The sequence below is a fragment of the Motacilla alba genome, chromosome Z (assembly GCF_015832195.1).
Source record: "Motacilla alba alba isolate MOTALB_02 chromosome Z, Motacilla_alba_V1.0_pri, whole genome shotgun sequence".
Taxonomy (NCBI): Eukaryota; Metazoa; Chordata; class Aves; order Passeriformes; family Motacillidae; genus Motacilla; species Motacilla alba.
In genome coordinates, this window is record NC_052046.1 from 21,180,197 (window position 1) to 21,195,880 (window position 15,684).

At 38.7% G+C, this 15,684-nt stretch overlaps 1 protein-coding gene across 1 annotated transcript in view; it reads right to left on the reverse strand.

Annotated features, from left to right (window-relative positions):
• LOC119695379 (interleukin-31 receptor subunit alpha-like) overlaps positions 1 to 15,684 on the reverse strand; it is a 108,272-nt gene that overhangs the window by 37,865 nt on the left and 54,723 nt on the right. Inside the window, exons 3-5 of the mRNA XM_038123757.1 lie at positions 3,650 to 3,697; positions 3,332 to 3,382; positions 703 to 814 (exon numbers count right to left, since the gene is read on the reverse strand). Coding sequence (XP_037979685.1) covers positions 703 to 814; positions 3,332 to 3,382; positions 3,650 to 3,697 — 211 coding nt within the window. The remainder of the gene's footprint in view (positions 1 to 702; positions 815 to 3,331; positions 3,383 to 3,649; positions 3,698 to 15,684) is intronic.

Consider the following 15,684-nt stretch of genomic DNA (forward strand, 5'->3'; position numbering starts at 1 on the left):
TGAAGCCGAAGAAATGCAGCCCCATGGGAAGAAGAAATGCAGCCCCATGGGAAGCATTCATGTTGGAGGAGTTAATGATGGACTGTGGGAGTTCGTGTCTCCTGTGGGAGGATTTCCATGCTGGACGAGAGGAAGAGTCAGAAGAGAAAAGAAGTGACAGACACAACATGTGATGGACTGTCCCCAATCCCATTTCTCATCCCCCTACAATGTTGGGGTGGAGGAGGCAGAGAATTCAGTTAAGCCCGGTAAGAAGAAAAGACTGGGGGTGGGGGAGCAGAGAACGGGAGAGTGTTCCAAGTTTTAGCCGCATTTCTCATTACTCTATTCTGATTTGAATGTTAATAAATTAAATTCATTTTCCCAGGTCAGGTCTCTTGCTCATGACAGTAAGTGCTGATAGATCTCTTCCTGTTCTTATCTCGACCCATGATCCTTTGTCATATTTTCTCTGCCCTGTTGGGCTGAGGAGGGGAGGAATAGAACAGTTTTTGTGATGTCCAGCCAAAATCAACCTACCACTCTCTAACAAAGCTCTTACAAATCAATAGGTATTGATGAGAAATGATGAAAGATATTGACAAGCCTTGTGTAACCACCTCTAAAGGGATGAAATACACTAGAATAAAACTTCAGCAGATGGAAACCACATCTAACAGCAATAAGAGCTTTTTGTTTTCTGAGATAACTTTTCAGACTTACCATTTTAGATATACAGTATAATTAACTGTATTTGCAGCATTAGGTACTGGTAGCCAGGTACAGGTTAGATCCTCACTTAATTCTTTGTAACACACCAGTTCATTGTCCCAGTCTGAAAGATGAAAACATGTGCACTGGAAAAGACCTATCACAGGCAACCATTAACTGACTCAAAGGGACTATGAGTAATGAAACCAAAACCAAACCAGGCTAGAACTAGTTGACTAGACCCCAAAATTGCTTCAAAACCATCAATCTCTATCTGAAGTTCAGAACTACACACTATTGCTGGATAAAAACAATACTTTAAACTGCCATCTTTATAAAGAATGCATTATAAAACAGGAGGAGCATAAGTTTATGTATAAAATTACCTGTTATTAATTTTTTAAAGAGAAATATGGGGAATTATTTTTGCAACTGAACATACCCTTTTTTCAGTTGATATGAAAGTAAACACTGATGACATTATTAAAGGAACTTGTTTTTTGTCTTTAGTAATTAAGTTTATGTCAGTATTTCAAAAATCTCTTAAGAAAAATGCTAATGACAAAATATGACTGTTCTTTTGCTTTGTGTCTTACTGTCTGAACTATTAGTTCAGAAGAATCAGTTATGGTGTCTCCAAGTCCTTTGAAAAGGACTCAGATTTTTTCGTTGTTGTTGTTGTTCAGAACAGTAGACAAGGATCTCAACAGGAATGGGATGCTTAAGCTGAATTTTTCCTGATGAGTAGAGTCACACATCCTTCATACCTGTTAGGTCTAACAAGTTGCCAGTAGGCCTATCTATCTTGAATAAGAAATGTTTTGCTATGTGATAAGTAACTATGAATATGTCTGGATCTGGTGTTGTAGCATAGTTATGGTATCTCATAACCTAAGTTATAAGTTAAAAGATCAGTTTTGTTTTCCTCATTTCTTCCTGCAACCTGAGTTACAAAGCATCCTTGTCATTCTTTTAATCATTGAGATGACAAATGCATATTAGTTAAAAGGTGTTTTGGAAAAAGAAGTGTGTCAAATGAGTACAGCACTGACTTTAATACTCTCTTCTTATGACACTTCTTTTCTCATACTAAATGAATAATGCTTTTCCAATAAACTATGCTTCATCAGTTCAGGTGTGTAGAGGTTCTTTTCAGGAAGGTGGAGATCATGTCTATCTTATTTCCATTGCAATGAGAAACATTAGAGAGTTCTTTGCTTTTCTAGTCTGGCCAACAAACCACATCTTGGCCTCCTCACCCATGAACATACTGTCTGTCAATAGCAGAGAAAACTGCAACAGCTCTCACATTCTTCTCTTGTTTTACTCTGAATTAAACCTTACACTTACTTGCTGTTTATTGTTGTCTTGAAGAAACACCTAAAACCAAAATATTTTTGGAACTGCTGTAATACTTCATGTCAATACCTTGGTAATATACTGCTCCTGACTCTATTTGAAATAAGAGTTCTATTAACTCAGATCCACATGATGTCTTACCATATTGCAGACCTGTCTCTCCTTATGGAGAAACAGTGGTTGTTCCTCATGCTCTAAGTTTTGCAAAATCCCCCGGTCTTTATCTATGAGATTATGGTATTAGAGCAGACAAAGGAAAAAGAGTAGATTTTGTGTGTGGAAATAGTGTATTAGCTTGGCTAACACCCTAAAGCATCCTCCCACTCCCAGTATACTGAAGTTCTACATTGCTTTGTCCAGATGAATATAAAGAATGCACACTTTTATTTTCACTTTTCCTGTTTGTGAATATTATGCCCATGCACATTAATTTTTATTCTAGTGCTTTCTTCATTCCACTGTACTGCTTCACCTCAACAGGTATATTATTAATTCTTCCCAGACCTGGCATAGCACCAGAGCTGTATCGTGACTATGCTCCAAGAGCTATGCAAAGAAAGAAAAAATTTCTTTGCTCTAAAGAAAAAGCAGTTCAGTTCCTCCACTTAAAAAAAACCTCAAACCAATACACAAACACCAAACCACCTACCTTTAATTTTTTTCACTCCAGAACTTTCTGGTTTTCTTCTTGAGTATCTGGTTTTCTCACTAATGATTCAGTGGAGCTTAGTCTGGCAAGTTAATTGCAAGGACTAGAAAATTATCCATGGCTAATTTCAGAAGAACATAGTTCTCCTGCAGATGTCTTGCCCAGTGTCACTGTGTATGCAAGAACCTGTCATCTCTGCTGTGTTTACTAGCAAGTAGGATGCTCCTGCCCACAATAAATCCAGCACAAAGTACATCAGATGACCACCCACTGCTCTGTAATACTCTCTATCAAAGTGTGTGGTACAGTTCCTTCCCGCCATCATCAGTAATTTCCCAGTTAAATGGAAAGCAGAGATATCCATCTCACATAAACATTAGAGGATCCGTAGTCTTTTGGAACGGCAGCTATTTGTGATGCTCTGGCTGGGCTTTCACTCAGCGTGCGGGTTAGCCCGGGAGGCCTGCCGTCACGCAGACACATCTCCCCGTGATGATCTGGCCGGGCTTTCCCTCTGGGAAAGGCGGACGTGCTTTTAGGGGCGATGCTTCCGAGCGCCGGCGGGAGCCCCCAGCAGCGCTCAGCGCCCGCCGGAGCCCGGGCACCGCGCCGGGACCCGAGCGTTCCACCCACCTGGCAGCTGCCGGCAGAACGGAGAGTCCCAGTCTGTGCAGCGGCAGGAATCTGGGGAGCACAAAGAGGAAGGGGGGGAAAAAAAGGAAAAAAAAAAAAAAAAAAAAAAGAGAGAGAGAGAGAGAGAGAGAGAGAGAAAGGAATTGTTCATCAACACAACTGCAAAAGAAATAGGAAAAATGTTGCTGGTGGTTGCTTCTCCTACTCACAGAATTTATTTTGGTCACAATTTTGTTTGTACAGCCTCATCCTTGAGTAGCATTAAGGAATTTTATTGTTCATAAGCGGCAGTAAGCTGTGCAGTATATGAAAACTCACCTCGAACAAGTAAAAAGATAGCTGCCAGCAGAGAGTTCTTCATCTTCTCTGTAAAGAAGCATAATGATTACTATCAACATTACGCTGTCTTCAGTCTATTTTCACACTTCCTTTTCAAACTTCCTATTCATTCTAACACCTATCCTGCTACTGGCTGAACGCAAGTAACAAGTTTATTGATGACAATGGGAAGAACACTTGAGTTCTGTGTTATTAATTATACTTACAAGATCCTAAAAATCCTTCTGGAAAATAGGAACTCTCCACCCTGGTTTTTGTAAGCACTCACAGTGAGATTCTTGATGGTGTCTGCAGTATCAGCAGTGCAAACTGAATTAAGCTCAGGTACTTCTAACTCCTTTGAAAACCCTAATTACTGCAAATTAGAGATATTCATATGAGTAAAAAGGAAGTCAAGGTGGTTGACTGAGTCTAATATGAATTCTTGTATACTGTAGAAATAATAGCAGCAGAAGACCCCAACTTGTCTTCACTTTCTGACTTCTTTTATCTTTCAGTGTAATTTCTATACCTCAAAGATGCTATATCTACATTGCTGGTACCTACACTTGGGTCCTAAAACAGACAAAAGTCACCATGGCTGTAAATCAGATGTTCGCTCCACACCATTAATTCAGAGAACATTCTGAACACAGACGCCAGCAGAGACATAACAGCTGTTACTCTTACAGCAGTAAAGGGAAATTTTCAGAAAATTTTTCTGCTGTGGAAAATTTCCCTTTTGGGCTTAGACAGCTGCTATCAGAGATTGGATCCAGACTTACCTGGAGATAGGCAAATTATTAACTTATCTTGGCAACCATGGTAAATTTCAGGTTGAGTATTGAATAGAAAAAAAAAGTCTATTTAAAATTAATCCCTTTCCTAAAGAGAGAGGTATGCTTCTCAGCATGGTCTGCAGTAGGAGTGGGTGACTAATGCAACAACCATGTCTTATCATATTTTATGAAGGGCACAGTCATGAAAGGCAAGTGATCAAGGAATTCTGAGTGCTACAGGGGGCTTCCTAGTCATGAATTCATTGGTCTTGGCAGTAAGCTCCAAAATGCTGAGGAGTAGCAGATACAATGTATGCCTGCAGGATCACAGCCTGAGTTATCTGAGAGATCCCAAAATTTGCCTTAGCAACACTTCCAACAAGGAATAGCCAAGGGGATAGCATTATTTGATGATCCTAAACAGAAACTGATAAAGTAAAAACGCAAGTCAAATGTGACAGATTTTGACAGTGGGGTTGAAGGTCTAGAGACTCAGAATAGTGTAGAAGTCAAGAGATGGAGAAAACTTTAATAGCTATCTGTATTGGTTTGATGTTCTCAGCATATTCATATTCAAAACAACCTATCCTAAATGAAAACCATGTAAGTAACTCAATGCAAGAGCAGGACTGGATTTAGTGTGCACAGAATTAGGACAGAGCATACTGGAGAGAAATAAACCCAATGAAGCAAGTCCATATCATCTTTGCTGGAGGTCTAGGTCTCAGTATAAATGCCACTGTTATTTGAAGAAAAGAAGTTAATTCTGACAAGCACAGAAATTACATTACTAGTTCAAATAGCAGAGGAGATATAATCTTGAAAATTGGAATTTCAAATTTGGGTGAGGCCAAGTTTTTACCATAGCTTAGCTATCAAGCTATGTTTAATATACAGCAAAAGATAAATTATAATATTTGAGGTAAAATTTGCATAGAACCACTTTTTCAAATGTTTAATGTATCAGCTTTTTCACACTATGAACTTCTGTCAGAATTGTAAAAGCCTGAAGTTTTCCTATTAATTTAGATGAGGATAAATTATGCCATCTTCTGTGATATGTTTTAAAGTGCAGAATGACTGTAGGATACTTCCAGCTTTACATCACTTTGACCTAGATGTTTTTTCAGACCTAGGTTTGCGTATCATTCTAGATGAGGTTCTCCATGAGTGCTTTCCCCTGTCATTTCCTCATGTAAGTTCTGCAGTAAAAGACACAGCAGGCTCCTGGTCTTCCCAGATTATGGATTTGAAATCAATGAACCTTTCCATTTAGACTGGATTAGACAATGTAAATTAATCTAAACCCCACATCCTTCTCTGTTCCCTTCCCCAACATGATCTCTTAACTCTTGCTCTTCAAAGGGAAAACAATCTCTGAAGACAGGCAGGCTCAGCCAGGAAAATGCCACTGGTCCCTTTGTCCTGCTCAGCTCCTGTGGAGCTACAGCTCTTTTAGTACATCATGGGAGGACAGGTCAAGCCATGAACTTCTGGGTGCCTTTTCTGCAGATCAGCCATGTGCCCATGAAAGCTAATGAGCCAGAAAGGGTCTGAAATCTTGTTTGTTGGGAGTTTCAAGCATGTCCCAAGACAGTTTGTACTATGTGTAACCAGCAACCTTGTTGAAGTGCATTCAGGTCCTGGTGGGCAGATGAAGCAGAATACAGACTGCAGAGATACCACATCAGGAAGGGCATATTGATTTCTACTTGAAGTCTTACCTTGTCTGAAGTACAAACTGGTGAGACCTCCTGGTTGAATCAGTATGTGACTTTGGTAGCTTGCTGTTTCTTTGATAAACAGCTCCAATTGTCTAGGGGTGATCTCTTTCAGGCATGTTGTAGCAAATTCAATATTGTAGCAATTTCAAATTCAGATTTTGTTGCTTAGTTGCACATACTGAGATTGTGTACCTTTCCTTTACGAATCTAAAGTAGAGTAGTACAATTTTTACAAGTTACTTCTCACATAGCTGCTTCCAATAGGCAGACCTCTAGGTCTCTAAATAACTGACAGGTTTTTACAGATTTGCTTTGTTTTCCAGAGAAATACATAAATATCTGAATTCGGTGAGCAAATCTCATATGATCTTTGGGGAAAGAAAAATTCCCTCTCAGCCCTCAGCTATAGTCCCCAGGGGAAATTTGTTGTCTTAGGGAGAGTCTCCACCATGAACAATTTCATCCTTTCTGAGTTCAAGTTACAATGTGAAACAGATTACCTTTCAAACAGTTCTGTATTATCTTAATGAAAACCACATTTTTTAACACATCAGCCAGGCAGAGGCCATAAAAAAGTGCCAATGAGAGATCTGCCTTGGAGATTTAAAAGCTTCCAATCACAGATGAAGCATAAATGTGCCTGAATAGACTAGACACCCAACACAGAATGCAAAAAGATCACAGAGATTTATATACTGGGGTGTAGATTCCTTTGAAGAAAAAAAAAAAGAATTAAGACAAATGTAGACTAAATTCGGCTTATACTAGACTGGATCTGGAGTCTCACCAATACCACATCACTGACAGTGATGTGGAGCAGGTTTTTGCCTAGTGCGTCAGCTAGAATATTTATGAGAGTCAAGGTGGTATGATCAGATGAGACTGGTAACTTGTTACTACAGCATCATAGTCAGTGCTACAGGCTTGCTTGTGGGATGATGGGACGAAATTATCACTGTGGTAGCTCAGACTAGTTGTTTGAAAACACAGTTCACTTACATGGTGGCTGAGCTGTGTGCAGAACCAGAGTTTTAAGTATTGGGATTTGACTTACAAAGAAGATCTTTACTTCTGCTAGACCACCTTGGAGCACATCTTATTCATCGGTTTTAGTAGTCTCTGACTGCTGTGAATATACAGTGTGAGAATCTGCTTCAATTTACGTTCACAATCTTTTCCTGTGCAGCCAAGAGGAGAAACAAGGATCATCCTTCATTTTCTCCATCACATTTAAGACTTTATTAAATGCTTATAAGTACTTCAAATGCACAAGTGGATGACAAAGAATATAAGCCTTCTTCCCTGCTATCCTGTTTGGGTTTACCTAATGGGCTTGCAGCTGCTACAGGGAGTTACTTTGGGATATGTGATATGGAATAAAAGAGAATTTGACAAAAGCTTGTCTGTGCTCTTCCTATACACAATTTTGGGAGCAATCTTTATCTTTTTGAAGTCTACAGGAAGGCTGGATTGTTTGTTTTTATGTGGTTTTGTTTGGCTTTTTTAATTTTTTTTTTTTTTTTTTTTTTTTAATGCTTGTGTTTTAATCTCTGAGGCAAGGAGATATATACATCTTAGTTACCTTTCTTTTTCATTTTCCCCCTGGGATTACTCCTGGACAAAGGAATGCTTGCTGGTGAAACACAACTATTGTAGAAAGTATGTTTGAAGAAAGTTCAGGAAAGTACTATAAAGAAGCTCACCCAGCCCAAGGCAAAATGTGAATTTTTTTAGGAGTAGTATTTGTGTTCATGGTATTTTATGGTATTTTATCATACTATTTCCACCTTAGTAACAATGAATGTATTTGCACTGCTAGTTTCAGATTTTCTGCATTATAATTTTAGCCTCAGAATTTTATCCAGCCTAACTGGTCTGCCAAGTCATTAGCTTTTCATAATTTAAATGTTTTCAAGCATATTTCCTGGCTTAGAAAAAAGTGATTAAAAATAGTAATTATGGTTAACTGAGTTCTGAGAGTCTGCATGTATACCCACTTGTGGCTTTACTACTCTTGGCCATTTCATTTTTTTCTTCAGCTATTATTACACACTAGATAACCTGGGGGGATTTTTTTTTTTTTGAGTCATCATTCAATCATCTATCAAAAATTGTTTCAGTCATCTTAAAATAATTCACAAATAAGTATTTGCTGTTCGTGTGTGGAATAGAAAGCCAGGGAGGGGCTAGATTTGCCAAAATGAAATAACAGTGTCATGATTCTCATTAGCCCCTGTATCTTCCAGAGTTCAGTGATTCCAATGATTGCTCAGAAGGTGGGATGCCTTAAACTTAGTTTGACTATAGGACCCTGCTCATGAAACTAACCACTGTTCTTTAGTTCCTGACATGTTCCTGACATGGCCTGTTTTGAACCCCCCATTAAGATTATTCTTGCTTTATATCAATAACAATTGATATACCAAAGTCTCTTGAATGAGGATTTATATCTTGTGAGCCACATCTTATTTAAGCTTTTTAACTACTAATCTGAAGTATCACATCACAGCAAGAGCCTCTAAAATGTGCTCCTGTGCAAAACATATAACCATCCTAGTAGTTAGGGTATACTTTTAGCAGCTGAGAAATTCTGATTTGTATTTTGCCTGCATAAGATCTGAGCTAAACATCTTTGCAGCTGCTAATTTTTATTTGCCTGCCTGTGGATTACTTGCACAACTGTGATTATGGCTTTTTTAAACTATGGCCTGCCTCTCCATAAACTCAGTCAACTTGTAGATTTCCTAGTTTATTCACAATACAGTGTGAATGTTCCCATTCACTCTAAGCCTCCAGCTGAAGTTTGCTGCTAGGAACACAGAAATACCAGGAATTTCATGGTTGGCTGAAGTTTCTTCTCTGCTAGTATTCTTCTTGCAATTTCTTATGTGAACTGAACTTGTTCCATCTTAATGGTAGATTTTTTTAACCTCATATCTCATACTAGAGACTGCTCCTGATTTTACCAATCCCTGTTGAGAGTTCCTTTACTCTGAAATCTTTTCTTTCATCTCCCATACACATCTCAGCCTGCGTTTTGCTAGATTTAAACAAATCATTATTTTCCAGTCTATTATGACACAAGAAACATTCCATTTCCCCTCTTATCTCACTAGTCTTTCTCTGTACAGTTTGATTCTCTGAGATTTTGCTGCTAATGGAAAGAGAAACACCTGCTTAGGCTGTTGCTTCTGGTGCCCCTATTTTATGTCTCTTTGGCTGAGGGTGCTGTCAAGGTGAAGCCCTCCCACTGATCACAAATAGTCATGATTTTATTTCTGAGTTGTTGAAGTGTGTTTCAGTTGTTAGCTGTGGAGTGTGGATGCTGAGGAGTAGAATGGCACTGAGAAGTCTAAGTTTGCACGTGCGCCACAGAGACTCAGAGAGGAAGGAGGGCTGGCATGGGGAATTTTGTAGCATGCAGCAGCATTATGCATCTCTGTGGTGAAGATGCAGAACCCTAAAAAAGGTGCAGGCATGGCCCTGCTGTTTAACCAATATGAATCGTGATTTAAAAAATATGAAACATAAAGATCCTAAGGGATGTCTTTGACAAAAAAAGGAAACATTTCAAGCAAAGTTACTGACTATTCCTTATGATGCTGTAATGCCAAAATGACCTCTGCAAATTTCTCTCTCCTGTTTTGAAAAATGCAAAACTTTCTTAGGCCTCTCCAGTTAAGAATGTTTAATTAAAACATTTTCTTCTGTTTTATGAGGAAAAGAAATGAACTTAAATCTGTCAAATGGTGACAGATTTACTTAATGAGTTCTTAGCATGAGACTTAAAACAATGTGGTAGTGGACATGGTGAAAGTGGCTGCATGAAAGCAAAAGTCTGCATAATTACCATGATGTAAGTTCCTTTCTTTAATGAAGACAGGGAAAATTTGTGGAAGCAGTATGACAGGAAAACAAGAATCACATTTAGAGTGAAATGACATGCCAAAGAGTACACTGAACTGAGAAGGGTATAAGCAACTCTGAAATTTGGGAAGTTTGCATCTAATGTTTGTGGTCTTTTCCTCATTTACATAGTCAATAGAGATCAATGGTTTAGAGCTGTTTCCTCCTCAGGCACTGGCCCTTGGCAATGAAACAGTAGCTGATCAATATGTAGACTTCAGCAACCAGCTGAGGTGGATCTGAGAAATGTGTAAAGGACAGGCCTTCCAGATTACAGAAAGGATTGCTGCAGGATGGTGTGGAACTGCAGTCAAGAGAAAAAGCTTAATTGTAGTTTTGAACTCCCAGAGTTGGGCTATTGGCAAAGCAAGAGCAAGAGCAAGCAGTGAGCTGGGCTGCCTGTACATGTCTTGCTTGATCTTTCCATTTTCTCTGAATGCTTAGAGGTAGATTTATATAAAACATAAAGTATGCACAGAAAAGTGACACCTTTTCCCAGGAAAACAATGCAAGTACTAAAGGATCCTATTCTCGGCATACATGGCTGCATACAGAGGCATGTGTATATACAGGCAAGGCAAGCAAATGCTGCCTCTTGGGATCATGTGCTTTACAGTGATTCAGGATAAGGGCCATTCATACTTGAGATGCATTTATTTGAGAGGTGTACTTTGGCTTTGGGATTGTAAGAGGAATGAGAATGCAGTTTGGTCTCTCTACCTACCACCCTGTCTCTCACCAAGACAGGGCCTTGACCAGGGGAGTGTTCCTGACATCTGGGAAAAGCAGCTCCTGGCAGTCTGTATCAGTGTTATGTCATGTAAACAGCCTTGTGGTGTCATGCCCCACCTACCACAGGAGCTTGCTCTGCCGTGGGAAGGAGACACATCGACTCTGAATGGAGGAAAGATCGAGATGGCTTGTTTTGACAAGACCTTGTTTTGCAGAAGCTATGCAGAAGAGAAAAGCTGCTTTGTTTGACCCAATTTACTGTGAGCATCACTTTGGTAGTAAAAAAAAAAATAGGAGAATTAGTTCCATACTTAGCAGTAAATTCAGTTTCTAGAAGTGAAACAAAGTGAAAGAACTCTTTCATAGAGGAAGAAACAATATTGCAATAATCAGAGAACAATTTTATTTCATTTACCCCTTCTGCCTCAGGCTCTTAAATGAAGGAAGAGAGATTCTGTGTTGCCAGTTCCGGTACTGTTGAAGGCATTTGCAATCAGTGTGTTTTTAAACTGGTCAGGCTCCAACTTAAAATGTATTGGTTTTGATTAGCAGTACTCCTGAGGGAAAACTTTTTCCATAACTGTGCATCTCTGAGAGCTATTTGTGAGAAAGTATTTGAGAGTCCAGTTTGCTTTAAATTTTGGAATAATTTGGAGGCAGAATTTTAAAGGAATGCCCACAAAGAAATTTTTTCTCTTCTTATGCAGAAGAAAAGGAAGTTCCTTTAATTACAGTGGAATACAATTTTGCAAGACACCTTTATGTTTAATCTCTTGTCTTTGGAAGCATTGTGGCAATAACCCTTGTTCCATGTTTAATGACAGTTCAGAGATCAGCAATATTCTCTTTAAACACAACAGACTCTGTAGATGATAAAAAGAATTTGAAGCATCCTTTCATGCAATTATTCCATCACACAGCTCAATAAAGAAAATTTGGATTTCCTTATTTTTATTATACTGCAAGTATACAATTACAAGTGACATCACAAATGCTTAGCACAAGAGGCATTCACAAATCAATAATTTTTTCTGGGTGTAATGGCCTATAATGCTATCTTTTAATAAGCATAGATATGTAGAGAATGCAAAATCCAACTTACGTCCAATGTTTTGTAACAGCTCTTGATGGCCCTCTGCCACTGTTTTCCCCAGTCCCTTCCATTACATGGTTATTGAAGTATCTAGAATTTTTCACTGAGTGGGAAATAATCAGCATTAACACTAAACATGACCTAAGTAATGCCCATGGTCACAGAATCAGAATCATATGGTCATAGAATCATAGAGTGGTTTGGATTGGAATGGACCACTTCCACTAGTCCAGGTTGCTCAAAGCCCCATCCAGCCTGGCCTTAAATGCTTCCTGGGATGGAGCATCCCCACCTTCTCTGGACAATCTATTCAAGTGTCTCACCATCCCCACAGTGAAGAGTTTCTTCCTAGTATCCAATGTAAACTGACTCTGTTTCTGTTGAAGGCCCAGCTTGGTCTAAAATGCTATGGTCCTGGCATTGCACACCAGTTAGTAGTAGGGCAGGGGCTGTTGTTGCCATAGTTCATGCAATTATACAGTTATCAGCCCTTCTCTAGTGGTGCTGCTTTGGGTGGAAATAGAACTTGTCCCTCTATCTTCCCCTTAACTATTTTTTTTCCATTCAAAACCAGAGTTCTGTGAAGGCCACCTAAACTTGGCTGTGCCTCATGGTGACACAAATCCAGTAATGCCTTTTTGCTTAACTGAGTTTCTGAATCATGAAGAGTAAGAAAAAAATAACACATCACAGATCTGAAACTCTGATAAGCTTCTGAGTAGTGTTGAGTAGGCTTTGTACATCTTTGAACATCAAGATCTGACTTATGGCACTGGATAAGCTTATCACAAAAAAAGAAGCAGTTAATAGAGGGAAAAAATCCAAGAAAAGTCACATTTCTTTACATTACTTTCTTACAACTTATTTAAAGGAGAGGGGTTTCTCAATTTAAGTAATTTAAAAAATGAAAATTATAGTGAAGCCCGGAAGCAATTTATGTGCCTCCTGTACTAGTTAGTCTGTTCACCTCAAGGAAGTTTATCTTCAGAGATCAAAAGACTCAGAAATATTTTCTCTCACATCACCTTCAATGCTTTAAAGAGAAATCTCAAAGTTGAAGGAGATTCTGATACTCTTGTTGAAATATCTTTTCAGAGGCTCTAGGGAGTTTGATGGAGCCATTGTTTTCTTTGTGAAAGTAGAGGTATAAGGTGGAAGATTTAATATTTGCTGTAGGTTCAAATGGGCAAATCAAACAAAAAACATTTTCCTGATTGTTATTAACCCATTTCAAAAGGGGAAAATATAGTGAGACATTTCTAAGTTACAAGTGCTGGAATTTTTTTTTTTTGAGAATGGCTTTTCAGACTCCACTGCACTATGAAGCTGTAAGACTCCAATAGCTGCTGGTAAATAAAGGCACTTAACTACCTTTGCATGTAGCAGGCTATAATTCCTTATCCTATAATTATAGGAAACCGCAGTGTTTTGAATATTATAGTCATATTTTAGTTTAAATACTTTGTGCTGAAATTTCTGAAATTTCTTATCTGCAGCAGCCTATTTTATGTAACCCTGTGTCCATATAGTATGCATTGAAGAGCTTCTTGACAGTCATTCCTTTTTTGATGAAAAACTGTTTTATTTAACTTCTCGTCCCATAACTTCTACTAGAAAATAATTTTTTTGAGATAGAAAAAAACAAACTTCTGCACTTTTCTACTACATATGTCCTTAGATAAAACCACATTTATTCACTAAGTGGAAACAAATAAAATATTATTTATACCCACAGAAATGTTCTCCGCTTTTTAATAACCAATACAAAAAAAAAAAAAAAAAAAAAAGATATTTGAAAGTTCTTCTGAAAAACTTAAAATGAAAGAACACTCCAGCTCAGAGGAGCCTGACAGGCCTGGCATTCTGAAAAGTGACAGGCAAGAGTTGAAGTAGAGGGCATGTGATACAGAGCCATCAGGGTGCCTTCCTCTTCAGCTTTTGGATACTGTTAGTTTTTTATGTTCCTGTCCTCCTTCACTTCCCTTTTAAGGAAGGTTAGGCAAAGCTGGTACACTTCCACAAAATGTTCTTATATTTTAACATTTTTTTCAGAGAAAGAGTGCTGTCAAAAATTCCTCATCCATCTCTATATCTATTTGTGGTTTATATTGTATAACAATAATGTAATAATTTACATAATTGAATTGCTCATAAAGGCTATTATGACTGAATTTCTCAGATATATAGATACTGAATTGCTTCAACAATAAAAACATAAAACCACTATGGAGATTAACAAAACTCAAATTTGAGCTGGAGTTCTGCAGCCAATGGAATTTTTCAATTTGGCTGCAACAAAACATTAAATTATGCTGACATTTTCAAATCTGGCTTCCTGATGCCTGGCACACAGTCCTTAGAGGCACAGCTATACGGTCATGGCCTTGAGTGTCTTATTGCTCTGGAAAATCAGTCCCACAGCTGTCAAATTCAGGATTTCATGACACAGCAGAAGCCCAAGATTGAAAAAGTAGGCTTTGCTACTGAAGCCTGAAAGGATTCATCTGGTGTACAACTCCAGGTATTTCATAGCCAAAAGAAATTACGTGTTTTGAGTAGCTCCCTCTGCCCATGATGCTCATGGAGCTCCTGGAGGCCAAGGGCAGGGCCCAGATGTGGCAAATCCAACAAGCATCCCCCAGCCATGCACTGGAAAAGGTCTGTGGCTGCAACTTCAAACACACTTTTTTGTCAGGCTGTGGAGTGTGTGCCAATATTCCTTGCTCTGAGGGCACTGAGCCATGGATTCTTTGCCCAATGGGTAGGGGTGTCCTGTGTCCCATCCAGCTGCCCACATCTCAGCGAGGGGCCTGGATTTTGTGTTTATTTCCTCACAGTGACATCTGCTGGAAAATAAGCTTCATTCAGGAAAGAAAGATTGATTTTTACTATGAATTAAACATTTACTGGATGCCAGGAACAAGACATTATGTGAGGCAAAGATCATAGAAAAGACTAGCACAAGTGAAAAACACTGGCAGAATATTAAAAAAAACAAAACTTCCTGAGAACACTGGAATCTTGTAAAGAAGCCTGTTGCAATTTCCTGAAATCATGTACTAACTGACCACAGTTTTACACCCAAAGTCCAGCCCAGGGCAGACTTCAGAGGAATGTGCTGTTTCTCTGCACAGTGATTTCCGAGGTTGCTGAAGCCCTCTTCCAGACATCTTGTGAGGTTTAATCAATGTATGGACCATCTTTTTCTCCCATTCCCATATTTTAGGAAACTGTTCTTTCATTTGTAAAAGGCATAATTCTCACTTGGAAGTCCTTCTGTACTCTCAGTTTCCCGAGAGATTCAGGAAGCAAAAAGAAGGTAGGGAGGAAATCTGTCACTGGGCATTCAGAGAAGCTATTCTTCTAACATGGCTGCGTAACAGAAAACAAACCAAGACTGAATGGGTTTCTCCCACTCAAGAAAACACCACTAGGTGTCACTAAATGCCAGAGATTGTCAGTACTGGTCCCAAGATGCACATCAAAGGGAAAACACTGTGTATATTTCATATGTATGCTGCATTATTACCATGCCTTTCTGCAACCACCAAAGTGTGAGGTCATTTTAGCTTTTAGCAAGATTTGCATTTGTTTTGGGAAATATCTCTGTCTTCCAAACAGAACACATAAACCTTCAAGTTTCCGATTTCAATTGAATATACTTTATTTTATGTACAGCATGGGTGAAATAATCTTGGTCCGTATAAGCTGTTAAATTCTACATGTTTACACTTGAGAGGAGTTACTTTAGCCTCAGGATTAAAATAATGATGGTGTTTTATCTGGTTTTTCTGCCATCCG